The 14,469-nt window shown below is 42.7% G+C and overlaps 1 protein-coding gene across 3 annotated transcripts in view; it reads left to right on the top strand.

The window, feature by feature from the left end:
• The window catches only part of LOC135917398 (two pore calcium channel protein 1-like), a 51,008-nt gene that overhangs the window by 18,705 nt on the left and 17,834 nt on the right, over positions 1-14,469 (top strand). For all 3 annotated transcript variants that reach the window (XM_065450966.1, XM_065450965.1, XM_070521812.1), the window contains exons 7-10: positions 1,251-1,352; positions 1,441-1,567; positions 3,849-4,050; positions 5,342-5,486. In XM_065450966.1, the coding sequence (XP_065307038.1) occupies positions 1,251-1,352; positions 1,441-1,567; positions 3,849-4,050; positions 5,342-5,486 (576 nt within the window). The remainder of the gene's footprint in view (positions 1-1,250; positions 1,353-1,440; positions 1,568-3,848; positions 4,051-5,341; positions 5,487-14,469) is intronic.

The raw sequence follows: 14,469 nt of genomic DNA, 5'->3' as shown, positions 1-14,469 counted from the left end.
CAGTAGTGGCGTGCAAGGCACAACGCTGTGCGATTCACGAGTCTGCGCTGAAGGTGTTTTATTTGTGCTCGCACGGTTAAACATGAGTGGGAATGTACTCGGACATTCTGCAAGCTGAAAGCGACTTTAGAAACTAACAGCATGTGTATAGTGCAGGCAGACACCGACATAGGGACCTGAGGCGAAGGGCTGAGAACGAAGGGACGTACTGGATACGAGGTGTTGGTGAGCTGAGCGGTGTGCAAGCAAACGCGCATGGATTTATTAGGGCAATCGAGAAGTGAGGGTGACTGGTTTCAACAGAAAGTCAGTTACAAAACCAGACACAATGTCCGCCTGTCTCATTGCCCACATATGATGATCGGCCCACACCAACGATATTCTTGGTGTTGTAATGGACACTTGGCCAGGCACTTTCATGCACTACTCACAGTACAAGTGCGCTTGTGATGGCATGGCACCTATCCATGCAGGCTAGTTTGCTTCCACTGTGTGTCCATTTCTACCTTATCTTCTATAAAAAAGGTGCAACAAGCACTTTCATGTGCGTGAGGCGCGCCGTGGTCCCCTGTCCGGGTTATGCAGGCTTTTAGGGTTCATGTTGCGATTTGTATATCAAAGACCATGACACAGCCTAAGCAACATGCAACGTTTATGAGAAAAAAATAAGTCAACTTTTGTTTGAGAAGCAAATCATTAAGTTCCGACTTTTCACAATCTTGGGAAACTGTCCGAGACATGCAGAATTCTTAGATGAGCTTCAGATAGGCATATTTTACATTTGGAATTGTCAATATATCAAACTATTTTGCGATTCCCTTAGAATTTGATATATCCGGAGGTCAACTGTATCCGTGTTCGTCGTTTTCAGGTTCAACTATATGCAACCATGGGGCCTTTTGGCTGCATTTTGTATATAGAAAGTACCTTTTATATTAGATTATTATTATTTTACTTTAGAAGGTAACCTTTTATGCATTTATTACATCAGCATTCTAGTTGCCATGCATCTCTTGCCAAGTCCAATACTATGTGGCTGCATACTATTTCAACATTTAAAAGTAGTGGCATCAAAAAATAAATACTTTAGCTTAGTCTCTAATACATTCCAGTTATCGGCTTACTGTGATGACTTGCTATTGCTTGCTGCTTATTAGAGCTGTTTTATTTTTACACAGACTGAGGAACTGTATGACCTACCTTCCTTGCCTTCACCCGTGAGACTTATGCTTTTTTTCTTTTACAACTAGATCTTTATTCTACCCGGACGGTCGTCCATACTTCAAGGACTACTTTGACATTTACTTCAGCCTGTATGTTTTAATTACTACTGCAAATAATCCTGATGTAATGTAAGTACATTTCAAATGTTTCTTCATTTTTCTTGTCGCTTCTCGAAGTACTGAGAAATAATTGAGAATGCTTGCCTTCACCTTTCAGGATGCCTGCTTACAACGACAATTCCTGGTTTGCCCTCTTCTTCGTCGTCTACACACTTATCTGCCTTTACATATTCATGAACATAATTTTGGCCGTCATATACTACAACTATCGTGAGAATCTCAAGGTATGTGTCTCGTTATGGAAGAAGATAAATAAAAAGAAAAGGTGGGAAAATGGAGCATGGAAGAGTGTGCAAATATTACCCTACGCTTTCTGTCAGTTTATGTAGTGAATCTGTCTGCTTGTCTTGAATATCCAACATGGCCATAAGCTCTCTCCAATATTTGAATTGTGTTCAATCGTAGTTGTGTTTAAAGGGACACTGAAGCAAAATGTTAAGTCAGTCTAGATTGAAAGATTAGGCTTCGCAGTATCGAATTCATCATTCGTAGCAGGAACAGAGCTTTTGCAAGCGAGAAAAATGGCAAAAATGGGAAATTGGAGTGGCACCTTCTCTTGTGTACTATGGTAACTCTCCTGTAACTTCAGCACTGACTGATCCACAGAGATGGCCATAGCGGAAGGTCAAGTGGATATTATGTTAATGTTTTTTTTTTTTTTAGCAGGGTTTGTTCAAATTGAGGAGCATCAGCAGGACTTTCAGTGGCAATTTTCTACACAACAAAGTAACACACAGAAAGCAGAAAACAGTAGCACGCATAAACAGATGATAGACTTTTCGACATATGATCTGTCAATTTGATTCATGGCGCAACCTAATATTTCCCTTTAGTGTCCCTTTAAGCTTTCATGCCATATTCACGACCCGCCGTGGTTGCTCAGTGGCTATGGTGTTGGGCTGCTGAGCACGAGGTCGCGGGATCGAATCCCGGCCACGGCGGCCGCATTTCGATGGGGGCGAAATGCGAAAACACCCGTGTACTTAGATTTAGGTGCACGTTAAAGAACCCCAGGTGGTCAAAATTTCCAGAGTCCCCCACTACGGCGTGCCTCATAATCAGAAAGTGGTTTTGGCACGTAAAACCCCATATATTATTATTAGGCCATATTCACGGAACACTTAACACCTCAGGGCCATTGTTTTTACCATTAACGCAGTCATTCCATTGTGCATCTGTTTAATTATTCTGTTACGCTGTGGAATGTTTGTGCCAATAGTTCCGTGTCTTGCTTATATCTCTACTCTGTGATGTGTGCAGTGTCAACGATGAAACTCTTTGTTAACTGGTTTGAAGTAGTGTATATGACGATAACTCTGTCAGTTTTTGTGACCACTATTTACACTCCTCTAAGGCTCCTTTATGGTGGACGACTGCATAAACAAATGAATAAAACAAAAGATAAGCAGCTGAACGTCGGCAGTGACTAGTTTATCTTTTCTGCATGCAATCACTCTGTGGCGCACACTTCCTGAAAGCATACTCAAGCCAATCAATTCTTTCACTGTTTTTACATCTTTATGAATGCTTGAGTTTATTTCAATATGGGTTCAGTGCAGTAATGAAAGTGAAGTTAAACTACTGAGCACAATGTTGCTGTAACAAAATCTGATTACATGCCACCTCTTATAGCATGAGAAAGTTACTTGCATTGGCTCTATATACAAAGCGATGGAGCTTTAATGTATTGTCTAGTATTGAACATTGTGTTACTCAGTACTATCGAAAGCTCTCAGCAACAAGAACCTGTGTGTCCGGTATGGTGTAGGCATGCAGTTATGTTAACAGAATTTGCCATCAGGTTGGTTCAATAATAGGGAGGAGCTTTAGTATAGCAGATGTTTACTGCCATAGACATAAAGCAGAATTCTACAAGGCTTACAAAACTTTTTTGCCAAACTACAGTCAGTATGTCTCACTCCTAACGAAAAGACATCCCCACCACATTGGGTCATATTCCTTACCTCCGTACTAATCGAGGACCAGTACATTTCTTTTTGTAAAGATAATACTAGGTTGGAATAGTTCACCAGATTTACCAGATGTTCACATTGTGTTACCTGTTGGCAAAATTATAAGTTATAATTATAAGCTGGCTTCTTATGATACAACTAATAAAAATCGGGCCCCTTGGTTAACCCCCTTTCTTCTGTTGGCAAAATTGAAATTCAGTGTTTCCTTTCTTTGTCTGGCCTGGTTGGACCCATGTAGGGTGCGTAGTACGCAAGAAAAATTAATAAAATTCCACATTGATTCCACGGAACTTTAATGCGCAGCTTTTAAACTGCATGCAAGGGAAACTTTGTTTCAATGCAACTCTTAGTACACCAGACATTGCACTTCTGGAATCAGCACTCCTACTTGGATAAGGTGTAACCAGAAAAACATTATAATGGTGTTCTTATGAGCTGTGCTAAATTTATAATTTCAGCTGGTTCACATCTTTTCTTTTTTTTGAAATATTGTCCATTCACAGCAGTTTGGCATTTTATCTGTTTTTCAAAGGTGGAAGTGCAGAACATGGTTGGAGTGAAGCGCGACAACCTGTCTCGTGCCTTTGACCTCCTAAAAGTTCGTGATGGAGATTCCTTCGTTATCACGTACAGCCGGTTTGTAGCACTGCTCGATAAGATACCACCGGCAAGAAGTGAAATCACGAAAAAAATTCTTTGGTATGTGCTCGACCAGAATGGGGACAACAAAGTGGGTGAGTTCCCTTGTTTTCTTGTGGTTCTGCTACATGTCTGCTAGCACCCACGGGAGATCTTGAGACTTGTGGTGGCTTTCCTCTCTGAAATTTCGTTTATTGGTTTCCCTTGTTCCAGCATGCCGGATGCTTGTTCTGATATCTTGTGTTATCATTCCAACAAGCATTTCCAGCAATCATTCTAACGTGCCGACTGCTTGTTCTGACATGTTGGCTGATCGTTCCAAAATGTTGGCTGATTATTTGAAGATACTGATCAATCATTCTAACATGCCACATTATTATTCCAGCATCCTAATTGCTTGTTCTGACATGATGACTGATCATTATGACATGCAAACTGATCATTCCAATATGCTGAGTGATCTTTCCAACATGTTGACTACGAACTTTCCATATGTTTGACTCTGTCCTTTAAACTACAGAGCATATGCAGGGACTGGAATTGTAATTTTGACATTATACAGCCAGTAGAGGTATTATGGAAGTTAAATTAGTAATTTAACTTCAATAGCCTTTCCACTGACCCTGTTATGTCATTTAGCTGTGCTTAGCTTGCATCTATTCTTCTACACAACACAATGGGGGTAAAGCCTGAATCAACGTAAGCAGACATAATTGTTCAAATGGCTAATTAATAAATGAAACAAATCTGTGTCATGATGACTTTGATAGTTATGTCAAATGTACCAGAGTTCTACACATTGATACATGCCTCCTTCATGCAATACCATTGAGCCCTTCATGAACTGCAAAAATAGGAAATGCTTTAGGTACTGTCTTCCAATTATGAAATCTTGTTAGGTCTAAGCCTGTACTAACTAAGCAGTACTTGAGGCATCAGCCTCCTGAAGAAACACTTGTGGACATGAATAGACGTTCCTCAAGAGTTTATTGGCTATCGTAAAATAAATTATAGTCATTCAAGCACTCAAGCTACGCATCGAGTTGGGGTCCATATTTCTAATCACTTAAGTAATTAGTTTGAACTAGCTGTCAGTTTGACAAGTTGTGTGAGAAGTTTGATAACCCCCTTTTCATTTTTGTCATGAAATAATTTTGACCGCTAAAGCTATCTGCATGCTATTACTCTATGTTCAACGCAAGCCCCATTAGGATGGGTCCTTAACACTAGCCTTAGTTTCCATTGCTATCCCTGTTCAGTAAATGAACATGTAAGATAAATCTTTATATTTGGACACTATGTTCATGATTGCAACATGCTTACAATGGCTCGCATACTTTGGCACTGACCTCGAAAATGCTGGCTTTTGTAAACGCTTATCTGCAGATCTTCCGGATTTCATGTACCTTGCTGACCTGCTGAATGTACAAATAGTTGAAACTGAAGAGACTCAGAACTGCTTTGAGAAGTTCATGCCAAGGATCTACAACTGTTTTGTGTCCCAATGGATTCGCACTGTGACAGCTCATCTGTAAGTTGAAATCTTCTTAGCCTCACGGTTAAAATCTTCAGCTTCTACAAAAAATTGGGATCGCATACTTCTAAATTAACATCTTTGTGAACAGCAGCTTCTGACATTATTAGCAAATGTTTTGGTAAAGACTAACTTTTGAGAATAGTGCAGAGGGATAAAAAGGTCGTTTCTTGGGTGGTGGGAACATTTGGCCACGTTGGCAAATCTGAGATAATCAATTATTGCTTTTTAACTACGTTACTTATCAGCTATATTTAGATAGTCTAGAAAAGAGGGTGCAATTGTGGAACTTAAGGTGATTGGTGATTGGGAATACATCTACTTAGGGCAGGTAGTGACGGCGGATTCGAATAATGAGATGGAAATAATCAGAAGAATAAGAATGGGCTGGGGTGCGTTTGGCAGGCATTCTCAGATCGTGAACAGCAGGTTGCCATTATCCCCTCAAGAGAAAAGTATATAATAGCTGCGTCTTACCAGTACTCACCTACGGGGCAGAAACATGGAGGCTTACGAAAAGGGTTCTACTTAAATTGAGGACGACGCAGCGAGCTATGGAAAGAAGAATGATGGGTGTAACGTTAAGAGGTAAGAAAAGAGCAGATTGGGTGAGGGAACCAACGCGAGTTAATGACATCTTAGTTGAAATCAAGAAAAAGAAATGGGCATGGGCAGGACATGTAATGAGGAGGGAAGATAACCGATGGTCATTAAGGGTTACGGACTGGATTCCAAGAGAAGGGAAGCGTAGCAGGGGGCGGCAGAAAGTTAGGTGGGCGGATGAGATTAAGAAGTTTGCAGGGACGACATGGCCACAATTAGTACATGACCGGGGTTGTTGGAGAAGTATGGGAGAGGTCTTCGCCCTGCAGTGGGCGTAACCAGGCTGATGAAGAAGGTGATGAAGGTGATTGGTGCTTTAGGCACGTACACTTGGCAGGCTTTCCAAGATAAGTACCAGTTTTTAAATATCCATAGCCAAAGTCTACCAAAAAATATTTCGAGCATTCCATGACGTTTCATCCCATGGTGCTTAAGAAATCAAAACCTCGCATGTCTAGAGCTTGTCGACACGACAAATGTGTCGCCAAAAATGTATACCGCTTTATCACTACTGCACTGTTTTAAGAGTTTGTCTTTGCTGAAACACTTCATTTATTCAAGCATTAGTGTCCCAAACTAGTGGGATGGTCTGATCATCTAAGCAAGGTTTCCTAAATGTGGCGGGCTGCTTTCATTTAGAAAATAATTTAGACTTTAAGTCATTTAGAAAGGATGCTGCTGCATGCATGCATTGAAATAAGTAATGTTTAATGACGAAACTTAAAAAAAATAGGAGGAACTTTCCATTTTGAACTTGTCTAGAACAGCTCTCTTTAAAAGCTGGTTAAAAACACTGCATCGTGTGCTTGAAGCCTGCTGTAGTATTCCAGGGTGTCTAGCAACCTCAGTGATGCTGAAAACATGGAGTTGTTACTGAAAGTGCAAGCACCTGTATAATGCATGGGATTTTCAGGGAAATCGCAAAGAAGTTAATCATCTTAGAAAAAGTGATCCAAGTGAAACAAGATTGGCAGAATGTATAGTTAGCTTTTCCTCAAAGCTACATTCTGAGCAAGGAAATGTGAAAAGAGCTCCTAAGTTATTTAATGACTGGCATTAGGGGTGTGCAAATAGTGATTTTTGAGGCCGAATCAAGTACGAATTAAATAATGCCAGAAGCGAATCAAATTGGAATGTTTTCGTACAATGAACAGCCATTATCACAATTAATATAGAATGATGTTCACATCTTGGTATTCTTAAGGTTAGCAAGTTTCTGTCATTATGAAATATGTTATAAAGCCTCGTTTATTAAACGCACAAGTGAAGCATTAGGAGCAAACAAGTAGTTTCTTCACATGGACAGGACCACGGTGTAAGAATAGGATAGGTGTGCGAACGGCGGCCGCTAAACATGGAGCGGCAGTGCCCAACACTGGTGCATGTTTTGTTCACTCTCCGACAGGTGGCGCGACATTGTTGGGGGCCTACATTGGTTATGTTAGCGCCGCTCGCTCCTATCCCAACGCGGCTCGGCATTTCTTTTTCTGGTGTCAGGCGTGCACATGTGAGTGTGATGGGCAAGAAATGTTTTGTTCCCCGCTGCAGAACGGGTTACAAAGGCTGTACGGAGAAACTGTCTCTCTTTTCTCCACCGAAAGACGAAGAACGCTTGAACCTTTGGCGTCGAGCTATCCCAAGGAAGGATCGAGTCCTTCAGCCGAATGATCACGTCTGCGAAAAGCACTTCGAGCCTCACCTTGTGTCCAAGACCTGGACAGCGCACTACAAAGGACACGTCTTGGTGAGTGCTCCGCGAAAGGCATCGCTGGCGAGCGATGCTGTTCCCACAAGATTTCCCGACTGCCCGGCTTACCTATCTAAAACAGTGAAAACAAGGAAGCGCCCGGCGGAAAGACAACCGTGGTCGCAGTCGAAAAGAAAATGCGCTTCATCAAAAGATTGTAACGAGCAAGAAGCCTCGTGTAGCAGTGACAGTGGTGGCGTTAATGGGAGCTCGTTTCAAGCGTTGCCGAGTGCACCGGAGCACGACATGGATGCGTTTGAAGAGCAGACATGTGATAATATGCCTCAATCTGCTGGACCTAGCTCATCCCTGGAATCTGCGTTCGCAAGCTTGTTCGGCGATTTACCACGGTCGTTTCTTCCGTCAAAATCATGGGGATACCACCTGCTCGACTTTGGAGAAGTAAAAAGCGTCGTCTTCTCCCAACTGGAGCGCACCAAAGTACCTGTAAGCCGTTTACTGTCAGATGCAGGCCTATCGCCAGTGAGCACCGCATCTTCGTTCGTAACCACTAAAATTGTTGAAATTCATGAAGATATGCTGGCAAACATAACCGTGATGGGCAGGTTAGTTTCAATGGCAGATGTGCACTTTGAAGGTACTTTAACAACTATGGATGACGTTAAGGCTTTCTTAGAGCACGTTGATAAGACAAAACTGTGCAGTGGTGGACCGAGCACTCTGGAGTACCCGCACGCTGAAACAAAATGCGCATATCTGGACAACAACCAGAGATGGCGGCACAAGAGATGCTCTATTGTTCTTGACCCTAGTGACTCGAACTTATTAGTATGTCACAAATGTTCTGGCCTTTCAAACGTCCTGCGAATGCACCAGAAAAGAACAGAAGAAAGAAAGCGCAGGCTTAGGCCTTCAGGTACGCGTCCGTTGACTTCATACCAGAGCAAGGACAAAGTTGCAGCACTGCGTCGGGCAAATTATGCTCTGAAAAGGTCGAAAAATCGTCTGCTCAACCGCTTTAAAAAAATGTCGGCGGAGCTTGCAGAAGCTCGTATCCACATGCAAAAAATGTCAGAAGAAGAACTGGGTGAGAAACTACGCAGAATAGATCTCCCTAGTGCTCAGCTGACTGTGGTAAAGGAGTGCGTAGCAGCAGCGAGGTTCACGAACAAAAAAAGCAGACGGTACACAGAGGATTGGCTTCTGATGTGCTTGCTGTTGCACATACGCAGCCCATCTGCATACTCGTTCCTGCGAGATAATGAGGTGCTCCCCCTTCCTTGCGTTACGACGGTGCGCAAGTACCTGAGCATGATAAGAGTCAGGTGTGGCTTTGACAAGAGGTTTTTCACGGCCTTTAAGAAGAAGATGACCACTAAAGACGATTTTCAACGCCACGGGATACTTGTTTTCGACGAAATGCGCGTCCGAAAGGAAATTCGAGTTCATTCGAAGACGATGACATACAGTGGCTTCACTGATTATGGAGACTCTTCAGAGGCCCCCGACGACCTTGCTGACCACGGGCTTGTATTTACCTTTCGGTCATTTGGCGACAAGTACTCTCAGCCGATAGCTGTGTTTGCAAGCAAGGGCCCCACAAAGGGAGCTGTACTCGCTCAGCTCGTCTTAAAAGCAATATTTTTGCTTGAAGATGCGGGAGCCTTAGTCGACGCAGTCGTCTGTGATGGCGCAAGTACGAACCGTGCGATGTGGAAGGAATTCGGCGTCACTGGAGCATTGCAACATACCCGGAACTACTTCATCCACCCCGTTGATGAAAAACGCAACGTATATGTGTTTTCTGACGCACCCCATCTTTTGAAATGCGTTCGGAACCGTTTGCTTTCACAGAAAGTGTTGTGCGTAAATGGCGATCGTGTTCACTGGGCACATTTTGACAGGCTGTTTATGGAGGATTCTAAACAGCCGGGAAATTTGCGTGTTTGCCCCAAATTGACTCTGTCCCACATCAACCCTTCAACGACCGAAAAAATGCGGGTGAAGTTGGCCACTCAATTGTTCAGCTTGAGTGTATCGAAAGGCTTGGAATTCTACTCGAAGAGAGGCACAAAAGGGCTCGAAAATGTCAAGGCAACAGTAGAATTCACACTAAGGTTTAATGATCTTTTTGATGCTCTTAACCGAAACCATCCAAAGGAAAGCATCACTGTTGGCAGCCGAGATTTGAGGGTCCTGGCCTCATCGTTGCATTGGTTAAATAAATGGGAAAAAGAAGTCGTATCAGGAAAAATCTCAAGAGCAAGTTTCCTAACCGAGCAAACCGCTGAGGGCCTTCGTGCGACTATTTTGTCCGCACTGGAACTATCAAGATACCTGCTAAAGGAGTGCGGTTTCAGATATGTTTTAACAGGAAAACTTAACCAAGACGTGTTGGAACGCTTTTTTGGCATTATCCGACAGGCTGGTGGCCAAAATGACCACCCATCTATGCCCACATTTCTGCAGCTTTACAACATGTTATCAGTTTACAGTTTGATTAAACCCCCTAAATTCGGAAACTGTCAAGTTGAAAATGAATCTCGGCAAGGTGCACCTGTACTCACGCTCAAAGATTTGAAACTTGCTTTTGACGACAGTGTCAAGTCAGAAGGACACCTTAAGCAACTCAAAGAGAAGCTAGATGGCCTAGTTGCTGCTGAAGAGGAAGTTGACCATGTGTTCGACAACTTGCATGAAGCACCGGCAGCTGCAGATTGCATAATTTATTATTTAGCTGGTTTTATATGCCGCAAGTACTTGAAAAGCACAACGTGTGCAAAATGCCGTGAAGGGTTATTGGAAGAAAGCGCACTTCATCATCAGCCGGAAAGCAGCCTTGTTCTGTGTAAAACCAGGGGAGGTCTTTTGCACCCAAAGCGAAGTCTTTTTCAGTTGCTTCATGCAACGGAGATGGAATTCCACAAGCATGCGGCTCTCAGAAATGCCTATGAATTAACATTGGAAAACATGCTTGATAAGTACAAGTTTCAGTTCTCCTGTGCCGACCATAAAGAAGAAGTTATGGCTGGCGTGCTACACAGTTATGTAGCCATGAGAATGAGGCAGTTCTGCAAACAACAGAAATCTGAGGCAAAAAATAAGTCGAAGGAGCTGCGAAAGCTGTCGAAGCTTCAGTAGGTGAAAACTCTACGTTTAATGTGCTGAATTAAATGATGGGCGTCATGAACTTACCCGTGTGCGCGACATGTGTGCCAGTGTCCGGTTTGTTTATGGAACATTAACGCTTGTACGAATAATTCAGTTTATGGCATGTTCTCTGTACATGTCAAATAAATGTCAATCTGCTCAAAACTTTACTGCTTTTGCGTCCGTGGTTTTTAGATGACAGTCGTCCATATGATTGACTCACGCGGAGGAAATGCCGTCAAACCAAGGCTAGGCCATCCTGCACACTAACATCACAACAACCTCTACCAGAACATTCAACTTCAGTTATTAAAAAATGCGGCCTTCGAATAGCCACATTGGAAAGTTGTTTTGCAGTCCATTACAATTTAACTGCGAGCTTATATAGGTTACAGTACACGTAAAACTAGTTTTCGTGCGGACGTTTTGGCATTTCATCATGGTAAGGTCTGTGGTTGGGTCATGTATCGTAGCCACTAATATTTCACAAAGTTCGCTGCAGCGTCAAGGAGCCTGATCAGTATTGCCAACTACCGTTGCGCTGGACTCATTGTGCCATGCTCCTATACCGGCATGGATGAGCGCGTGCACTACATAGCTCCCGGAGAACGCTTAATGTCGTGAAACGTATGCTTCGTTCATCGCAAACAAGTTTCCGTCTCAAGCTCGAATAACATACGCATCTAGTTTACCGTAAGAAGCGAATTCGAACGTTTTATTGACGCTTTTCACATCCGCAATGACTCTCGTCCTGCTTCTCTGGTTCAAAACCAAGGCCCTTGTGTCTGTGGCGCCATCTGCCGAGGGCAAAGCGATACATGCACGACTTTTTTCCGCCGGGACGGCCTTCGTTCAGCCACCTATCCTATTCTTACACCGTGGACAGGACTCTTCAGCAAGTGTGAATAATCGCTGTATAGCTCGTGAAGTGTGGCTACCTTGCTCTATTATGCAAGTTCTCATGTTTTATGTCAATACTATGCCCTCGGGGGTGGGGATTACCATACCTTTGCTCAAATTTTAGGCTTAGTTGGGTGCAATTGGCGTTTTGAAATATTCAAAACATATTAAACCAAATATTTGCATTTACAAATAAGGACTATTCCATTCGAAGACCGAATTGAATATGACATTATTCGATTCGTAATTCGAAAGCTTAGAATATTCACACATCCCTAACTGACATCCAAAACTGCTCACAGGGGCAGGGGTCATTGTAATGGCTTCACACTGGAACGAGCAAAGAAAAGCGGATAATTTATTGAGAAGTGCAATTTCAATAAATGTGGCTTCAACTAGTATATAGTCGCCTCTTGCTCAATTAACTTTGGTAGTATTATTGCAACAACAAGGCCATGATCATTATTTCAAACACTTCACACACACAAACATTACATTCATCATTATTTAAGATCCTGTAAAAAATTGCACATGTACAAATATAGAGTACACAGCAGGACAGCACTGGTTAGCATTGCATAGCTTTATTCACTCTCTCTCTCTTTTCTTCAAGCGATGATTTGGAAATTGTTGTTCCTCCATTTCCGCAAATAGTACCACTATTCCAAACGTTGAAATTGCGCTCAAAGAGCAGTTAAAAGAGAAACCTGGAAACATTAGAAAATAACTGAAACAAGGAATTGGCTAGACACCCTGGAGTTTTAACTCTTCCGATGTTTTTGTTCCTGGGCTGCAATGTTGTCTTGACTATTACTAGAGACTGCATGTTGACAGACACCGCTGCATGCCTTTGCATGTCGCCGCCTGCTATTGCTAAGTGTTCCATGAGATGGTTAGCGGGTTTCTTAAAAGATGCTGCTGTTTGTATTTTATGCCAGCCAGCTGCACTCTTGAGTGCTGGAGATAGGGTAAGGATTCCTTTTATGTATTCTGTTTTGCTTGCACACTTCAATAAACAAAACTTCTTTCTGCACAAAGAATTCTTTTTACCTTTCCATCTTGCTACGTAGAACTATATCATTTTAGTTAATACATTACACTACAATTTTATGCAAGATCTTTGCAGGTGTCAAATATATGTGAATCGGCAAACAATAAATATTACAAAGCACAATTGCTGCTCCTAAAATGCAATGCCTGTAGGACTTGCTGTGTAGCATTTCATGTGGGTGGAAGTTGCAATGAAGGTTTGTTCCACGTTCCACTTGGCAGATGCAAGAACGCTGCCACGGTCAGCCTGACAACAAACATTGATATAACTTCCTGTTTAGCCGCTGTGGACAAGCACTGTGTTGTGTGTAGACTGTCGGCAACAAGCTCAGTCTATTAGAGTTTTAAATTATCTATACTTACTTTTAAAGTACCGCCAGCATACATGTAGTGATGATGCGAAGGTGGATAAGGGACATTGGGAGCACAGGCAGAAAGTAGGACTACAGGAAACTGTGAGGCCAAACATGTAAATACTTTAGACATGTAAACATGTCTTTAACATGTAACATGTAACATGTGACATTTAACATGTCTTTAAACATGTAAATACTTTAGAAATCTGCATGTCTCACCTGATGGTCAGCTTAACAAAGTGGCCATAAATGCAGTCAAGCCCACTTAAATAAATATTCAAGTGCCAAGAAAATCTCATTGTTATAAGCAGGTTGCACAAGAAAACAGAAGGGGCAAGCATCCAAAGATATTTCCAAAGGAAGGTGCTGAGGAGGGGCCTCCCCGCCATTATAGTTTTCTCACAACAGTCCTGCCATTCCCCTATTTTGATTTTTCCATGCAACCTGGTTATAACAATAGAATTTTCATGTGCACTTGAATATTGTTATAAGTGGGTTCGACTGTGTAAGAGAAAACATAATTTTGTTGCGCGAAAACGCAAACCCCTTTTCCAGCGTTTCTTCCATTCATAGACCAATGACAGCGTCCGCCATTTATGCGAGCCAGTGCGTGAATATGTATCTCGGGAGTTCATGGAGTGGTGCGCTCACTTCCTTGAAACACATCCAGATGGCACTCACCTTCACCACATCGCGGCCCACTTTAGAGGCCGCATTTCTACCAAAAAGGCGGCCTTCGTGCATAGCAATCGCTGCGAGCGTTTCCTGGTAAACATTACGGTTACATACCTGCACTTGCCGGAAAGCATGAGAAGCAGTCGGGGATCTTTGAATGCTATCGCATTCCACTCTTAAAGGTGCAGCTTAAGCGTCCTCCAAATTTTTATGCTGTGCACCCAGCACGGCATGGCTTTGTGCCTTTGTCACATCACCCTACGCATCACTAGCCTCGAGCGCGCCTCCCACTTTCTTTCTGTCCCTCCGATGGAGGTGTCCCATGCGGGGTGCGCGGCACAAAGGCGGGTGTCGCAAAAGTCTGAGGCATAGCAGCAAATGCAGCGATTCACTATTTTTTTGCCCCCCCCCCCCCCCCACCCTAAAGATTTTGCATTATTTTTCCTTTCGGGACACGCACCCAATAGGCAGGTTTATTTGTTTGTTGTTACACATAATGGTGGCATGGGAGCATTGTACTAAGAATTTTATTTCACCA

The sequence above is a fragment of the Dermacentor albipictus genome, chromosome 7 (genome assembly GCF_038994185.2).
Source record: "Dermacentor albipictus isolate Rhodes 1998 colony chromosome 7, USDA_Dalb.pri_finalv2, whole genome shotgun sequence".
Classification (NCBI taxonomy): Eukaryota; Metazoa; Arthropoda; class Arachnida; order Ixodida; family Ixodidae; genus Dermacentor; species Dermacentor albipictus.
This window is presented reverse-complemented; position numbering and strand designations above follow the sequence as displayed.